This window comes from Glycine max, chromosome 13 (assembly GCF_000004515.6).
Source record: "Glycine max cultivar Williams 82 chromosome 13, Glycine_max_v4.0, whole genome shotgun sequence".
Taxonomy (NCBI): Eukaryota; Viridiplantae; Streptophyta; class Magnoliopsida; order Fabales; family Fabaceae; genus Glycine; species Glycine max.
The window spans coordinates 13,684,645-13,692,539 of NC_038249.2; the positions used below are offsets into that span (position 1 = coordinate 13,684,645).

Below are 7,895 nucleotides of genomic sequence, written 5' to 3' on the forward strand. Positions count from 1 at the left end.
GAAGTCATTTTTAATTATTTTATTCATTTTCACTTTCATTAATTCACAACCCCTAAACCTAAAAAGCTTCCAGGAGAAATATGCTCCTTAGGAGAAAGGAAGAGCGACGCAGAGGAAGGCCCTACGTTGTGGTGTTGTCAGAGATAACCTCTCTCTCTCTCTACTATTTCCCCCTTTTTCACTTCCACTTAGGGTTAGGTTTCTCTCTCTCTCTCTCTCTCTCTTCAATTCTTTAGGTTTTTCTTTTTGTTTCTTTCGAATCGAAACTCCTTCGGAGAAATTAATGAAACCACAACAATTACTGCCATCGATTCGTTCCACAATTTTTTTTTCTGTTCGATTTTCTTCGATAAAACACTATTGAGCTACGCATCGATGCAGTGCGCGTGGAACACGTGACCGCACTTGGGTAGCAAGTGGAGCGCGTCGTCGGCGTCGTTGAACTCCGCCAAACACATCGCACACTGAAATGCAGGGTTTTGCGGTGTCCTCATTTTGACTGCGGAGTAGGACGTGACGGGACACGTGGCGAGCACGCGCGTGGCTTGTGGAAGCGCCTGGGGTTGTTCTTCGTGGGAGCAGTAGCGAATGAAGATGGAGCAAAATGCGGTGAAGAGGAGGGCGAAGAGGAAGATCACGAGTAACATGGGGAGCATTGCTCTGGTGGAAGGGACATGAGCCACTACTAGTGCTACAGGGGATTGAGCATATGAATATGATGATGATGATGCTAGGAGGAAGAAGAGTACAATGAATTTCATTTGGATTCTTAATTAGTGTGTGTGAAAAATTAAGGTTGTTGGGTTTTAATGATATTTTGAGTGAGAGTGGTTTTTGTTGTGTTTAAATAAGTGTATGTGCTTATGTGTTGTCATAGTTAGTTTGGTAAGAAGAGAAAGAAACATGGGAATATTTTGTTTGTTTAACTTGTTAGGATAAGAAGTGGTTTTGGATGTGTCGTGATGATTTTTATGATGGATAGAAATTAGAGTAGATAACATGCAAAACATGTTTTCATATTATTCTTTTATTTTGACGAGCTAATGTTTTGAAGTATTGTGTGCTCTTATTATTCTTTTATTTCACTATTTTTTATTTTATTGGTTACATTGTTGCTATTAGGGAGATTGGAATGGAGCTGGAGCTCACTCAAACTACAGGTAACATAACATAGAGCCTATATTGTATTTTACTTTTTCAGATTATTGTTTGAATTATTTCCATTTTGAGAACTTGAAATGAATGGTGATTTCAGCACCAAGTCCATGGAAAACCTTAAAATATCACAATATTTTTCTTATAGTTGTTAACAGGTGGATATAAATTTATACCATCAAGTATCAACTAATAAAGAATTGAATTATTCCATTTAAACCTTTTCATAAAAAATAAGTAATAGTGTTAAAAAATACTACTATGTTATGACTTCTTTCGAAATGATTGGAACTAATATGCAGGGCTTTAGTCCTCAGTTTCTTGTTTTTTTCCTCCTAAAAGTGCTTTTTGAAAGTTATCCAAACAGGGCTTGAGTATGTTTCTGTGATTGTGAATCAATTTGTGTTTTACGTTTCAAACCATTAATGGAATGTTCTGTATGCATGCGTAGAGCTGAGTTCATTTAGTTCAAAAAGGGTTACCGTGAGTCCGCGAAAGATGATGATGCTTGCCATGTCCAACTACATTCCAAATTTTAATCTAACTAGCCAACAGGTAAAGTTGTGTGTGTGCTTAAGGTTGACTCTATACAATAAAAATTATCTACTTATCTCATGATAAAAAAGTCAGGAATCCACTTATGTAATAAAGTAGATCCCCAAATATTTTAAACATATGGTGTAGTATCAAATCCCAAAGATAAAAACACTTTACAAGAAAGAAAATACTTTTTTCCAAGATTCTCAAAAAAATGTCACTAGGTTAAAATTAACTTATACTCTCTAACTTTCTTGAAAACTTGTACTCCTATAACTTTTCTCATAGTTAAGAATAAAATACTTGACTAAAAGCTTACATAAGCTAGAAGCTAATCCAAGTTGGACAATAGTTATTTACTTATATGGAATCCATTTAAGTGCTTGACATCCTGATTCAATTCTAATGGAAATCTATTTTTTGTATTAAGTAAGAGTTAGTTCTAGGCCAGCTGATGCTGCAATTGCTAGACTTATTCAAGGAACAAAGGTGCTTACACCAGGAGGTCCTGATAAGCTATTTCAACAAACATTTGGGGGTTTTCTAGGAGAGAAGCTCTTACAGCCATGTGCTTGCTACATATCAACAAACGCTGGACTTTTAATTGGAACACTCTATATATCCACCAAAAGATTAGCATTTTGCAGTGACTCTCTATTGTGCCATCATCCATTCTCCCAGCAGCAGCATGAATGCGTTTATTATAAGGTACCTTTTCACCTCATTGCCTAGTTATATTTTTATGCAGTTCACATGAATTAGTTTTAGGGATGATATTCACACACTATTCATCAAAGTCTCATTGCCTAGTATTTTTTATTAGTATAAATTCGTTTTAGTTACTTATCTCAGGTCTCAGATGAAATATGGTTGTATATTTCAAAGTAATATTTCTCATTTTTTGTTCCAATTTTTTATAAATGTTTTGTTTGCTTGCGGAATTAATGGTGATTTCATGAATTTAGATGCTGTCCTCTGTTGGACTGGAGCTTATGCATGATTTTGGTATAAATATTATTAAGAATTTGTTGTTTATTTTAATCATGCTAATTTTGAAAGCAGTAACATCTCTATGTATCCATATTTATGTTTCTTTACTTGTATTCCATTAATAAGCAGTTCATCTGCTGAATATGTAACTAATTTCCAGATAAAGTAATTTCTATATTTGAATTTTCAGGGAAGACTGAAATGGCGGCATCACCTGGCATCATTTTTGATATTTTGAATTCCAAAGGTATCATCTTAATAACTTCTCATATATGCATAATTCCTTTCTCCCTTTCTGAATGATGAACTAAAATAGATTTTTGGGTTTTATGGAGAAATTAGAGAAGTTGTTCTTGTTGATTTTTGGGTTTTTGGGTTTTGGGTTTTATGCCTAAGTTCTTATAATTTATAGACTGATATGATCTAAATTCTACTCTTTTTTTTTGCTTAGTTAATTTGAGTAGATTAATTTATAGATCTACATGGATAGATGTTCAAAATTTCTCTGGCAAACTCAATACATAATTATTAACATGATATTAGATTTTAAAAAATGTGTTTTTTCTTTTGTTAATGTTTGAATAAAGAAGTCATATGAGACCCAAAGAATGTATTATAATTGTTTTCTTGTCATAATATATTATAATTGTTGTTGTTGAGCAAGTCCTTTTGAAGTTTGTCTAGTATTTATCATCAAGCTCTAGAATAGGAGTTAAAGGAAAATGGACGTCATAAAGACAAATAAAGAGCAAGTTTAAAAAAAGAATAAATGAGGTATAGTTTTAAATTAATTACTTAGTTTTTTTTCTGTATTTTTGTTGCTTATTTTATTAACAAATATTCTACTATTGTTGTTGTTTTATAATAGATTGAAAATTGGATTGTTCTTAGAATAGTTCAAAGATTATTAACAAATTATAGTTCAAAATTATTTTATTTATTTTGAATCACCATCCCTATATAACGAAGTTATCTTAACAAAAAGAAAAAGGAAAATAATTATTAGTGATGAAAAAGAAGCATGAGACGGGGTGATGAAAGGTGAAGAGTTTAAATTCATAAATCATAACCCCGGAGAATTTATCCTTTCCTGTAAGTGAATTTAAGTGCTGAGTGTTTTTCTATGGGGTTGTTATTATTATTAGACAATTCAAGAAGTAAAAAATGTTGGCATTTAAATTTGCACGGCCCCATTTTTTGTGGGTCCCTCTTGATGATTAATTAAATTAATAAATTTGCACTTAAATTTGTCTCTATAATTAATTAATATATTTAAGATTATAAAGTTAATTTCATTAATATTTTTTATACTTTATTTATATTTTCAAATTTGAATTCTTAGGACTAACATAGTTAAGAATTTAAGATAATAATATGTTGTCTAAAATTATTAGAATACAATAGAGATATCTCATTTTGACACATTTTTATTGGACATTTTTACCTTTGATTTTTATTAAGTAATTTCCATATAATTAATTGCTCACCGTGATGTTTAATTTAACTTATCTTCTTTCTCTTTCTTCCGCTTTTGAAAAATGCAACAAAAAGCCAATTCTTATTCATGCACATGATGGCAAAAAGCCAAAAATGCTTTACCTTTATATACAAAGTGAACCAGCCAATAGATATAATTTATTATCTTCACATACCAACCAATAAATTATGTAAAATTTGTAAAATTTCTGGAAGGGCCATGACCCTCTCGCAGTAAGCTAATTTCCACCACCAACTATTATATTGATAAATTTGGTTTTCAAATTTTAAAAATATGTAAGTTTAGTTTTATTATTAAATAATTCATTATTTTTTTATATTTATTTAAGAGAGATTAAAATTTAACTATTGGATTCCTTGGCAGGCATGACGAGGACGTCCATTAGTTGGTTCCCACGGTGGAAGAGGGGTAAGAGTGTTATGCTCATGTGAAGGATTCTCAAATGTCTTCTTGATAGGGACGAGGGGTGTATTAATTATAATCCTGTGTTGGTCATAAGACAGTTAGACTACCTTATGAGAGGTGCACTGACGAAGGAAATCATCACGCCTTTCATCGCGCGAGGTTTCAATGAAGCTAATGCGAAGATACTTTAAAGAATTCGTAAAGCATGGAATAGAGTGGAAAGAAAAGATAAGGAGCTTAGGAGAAGTAGCAATGGCGTCATAGGCGGCTATCACAAATGATTGAAGCCTAGAAAGCAAGGGATAACTTGGCTTCCAAAGCTAAAAGGCCTGAGTGGAAAAGAGGCTAAAATTCCTAAGGAGAGCGAAGAAGTGAAAGCTTTGAAAGCGGAGCTCGAAAGGACAAGAGTGGTGAAGGAGAAGCTGAAGGTGGCAGTCACTAGGGTCAGGAAAGAATGTGATGAATTGAAAGATATCAACATGACCACGGTTGAAGCGTAAGAGTGGGAAACGAAAAATGCTTGAAAGGAAGAATGGAGTAGGAACAAGTTCCGAGGGGCTTTGTGGGGCAGCAGTAATGAGCTCAAACTTAGAAAGGCCGAGAATGACAAATCAAGGATGGAAAACATGGTGTTAGAGGATAAGTTAAAGAGTTGTCAGAGGTCAAAGAGAAGTTTGACAGAGCAGTTGAGAAAAACAGAAGAGAATATGTTGATAATCATTGATCAATATAAGGAGAAGGTGAACCTAACTACTAGTCATGGGCAGATGCTGGAAGATGAACAGGCAAAGGAAAGTTTGACAGAGCAGTTGAGAAAAACAAAAGAGAATATGTTGATAATCATTGATCAATATAAGGAGAAGGTGAACCTGGCTACTAGTCACGGGCAGATGCTGGAAGATGAACAGGCAAAGGTATCAGCTCTGTAGATTGAAAGGGAAGCAAGAGAAGGGGTGATAGAGTTATTGCACAAGGAAGCCATGAAATGGATGAATAGATTCGCTCTCACTTTGAATGAAAGTCAAGAGCTTCCAAGGTTGTTAGCCAGAGCCAAGGCAATGACTGACACGTATTCTGCTCTAGATGAAGTTCACGATCTTTTCGATTACTGCCAACACATGGTCAAACTAATGACCCACATAATTAGGAATCATTGATGCATCTGCGTTGTGTTTTATACTTTGGCTTTGAAAAGATAAAGAATGTTGTTTTTGATGAAAATGGGATTTGATTCGACCCTATGTTCTACTGAATGTCCTGTGTGAATTCAATACTTTAGCAACTTATCATCGTCAAGCATTCCCGTTTATTTAGTTGTTGCATTACTCATTGCATTCTATTTTTAACAGTCATTGTCGTCATCAAAAAGTAATCATAGTAACTAAAAAGAACGAATGCGCTTTACGACACCCTTACCAAACACGTGACAAGGCTAGAATCATGAGCAAGATAAAGGAACTGCAGGAACAGATGAAGGCCGACATGGAGGTCATGAAAGACCAAATAACCACCATGATGGAGGCCATGATGAGCATGAGGAAAATGATGGAGGTCAACGCAGCTGCAGTCGCCACTACAAGTACTGCCATTGAGGTAGACCCAACTCACCCATCTGGTATGAATCAAGTAAGTTGCTTAGTCCTGGATATGGTAGGTCAGGGAGGCGAAGTATTGGGAAGTATGGGCAGCCCCCATTTTGCGTAGGTCCAGAGCAAGCATCCTTCCCCCCCATATGGCCTGCCTCCCAACTAGGCACCATCCAATGCTGTACATGTGCCTGATGAGAACGTCAACCACTCCGCTCCTATACCCCTTGAGAGCCAACAACCTCAGTTTGGGCATGCACAGGTCGCTCAACCCATGGGGGAGACACATGAAGTACCCCGAGACCACACTCTGGCCGACTTCGAGCCTTACCCCGGATATGTCGTTGAGGGGCAAGCATTTGGTGGCATACCCCAGCCAAACACCTTGGGGGGGGCCTCAGTATCGCCTACAACCACAACTACAACCCTTTTACTGACATGGCGGAACTGTGCCTAGTACCCGACGTCATCATACCCTTCTAAGACAGTGCTTTGCTAAGAACCGTCTTAGAAGGATGTGTATTTTTTAGGAATGTGATAACTCACTCCTTGTGTGTTGTTTATGTTTGGATCCTATGATGATCTTGAATCTTGTATTCGTGGGAGCAAATGGTTAGGTGGATGACTTTAAAGAATCTCATGCTAGAGGACGTTGGGACAAAATGTTTCTGATTGGATGTGACATTGGGACATGAGTTTCTATATTATTTGCATAATGTTCTGAACATGTTACTTATGTTGTTTTGTTGCTTAACTTGTTTTCCTTTTGTAAAAATTAATTGGATGACCTTGTTTTGAGTCAGAGATGCTTTCATACCCTTATTTGATAAGTTTTTAATTTGATTATTAACGTGGATGTGAATCTTTTACCCACATGAACTCTTTTATACTTAGAAATAAAATCTCTTTCATGTAATTCCACATTTCCATATATTTTATTATATAGATATGTATATCGAGGTAGAGAGTGTCACATTTAGTGCATTTTACCACCCACTTGTTTAATTAAAAAACACCATTATTTTTAAATAAAACTCTTTTTATTTATTTATTTTTAAAAAAGAGGCATTACAAGAGGGATTTGAATAGAGAGAAGGTTTTAAAGATAGACTTGTTTTGTAGTGAAACACAAAACAATATATATATATATATATATATATATATATATATATATATGGCTCAAACTTGATGCAATGGCCTGAATTGAATAACTCAAGGAAAAATAAGCACCCATGAGGTTGTGGCATGTACTTCAACAATTAATTGATATATCTTTAGAAACTATAACTATAATAATTGATAAAAAAAAATGTGGACATATTGAGACCATACTGATGAGCAAGTAATATGCATCTTGAGGTTCCAAGTATTCATTGATGGCTACACAGATTCATCACTTGAAGTTAAAATACTAACAAGCAACTTGAAGATCAACTTTTCCAAAACGTTTGACTTATAATCTTGCCTCCAAAACATTCAACAGATAAGATCTAATTTTTGAAGTACATTACCTAATTGCATTAAAATAAACTCATTTATATGCCTAATTCTTTAGACCAAATTTTGAAATTGCAATGGTCGTCTATGATTTTAATAATTTGGGTAATAAAACATCCACACTCATATTTTACCTTTTTTTTCACCAAACATAACTTTAGCACCCATTACTATTTATTCTACACATCCACAACAATATAACATTTTTCAATCTAACCCCTTAAAGT

General features: G+C 34.6%; 1 protein-coding gene across 1 annotated transcript; it reads right to left on the reverse strand.

Annotated features, from left to right (window-relative positions):
- Window positions 1–365: 365 nt before the first annotated feature.
- LOC121173267 (E3 ubiquitin-protein ligase ATL31-like) lies at window positions 366–761 on the reverse strand. The gene has a single exon (XM_041007919.1). The coding sequence runs from the start codon at window positions 759–761 to the stop codon at window positions 366–368; it is 396 nt and encodes a 131-aa protein (XP_040863853.1).
- Between the last annotated feature and the right edge of the window lie 7,134 nt (window positions 762–7,895).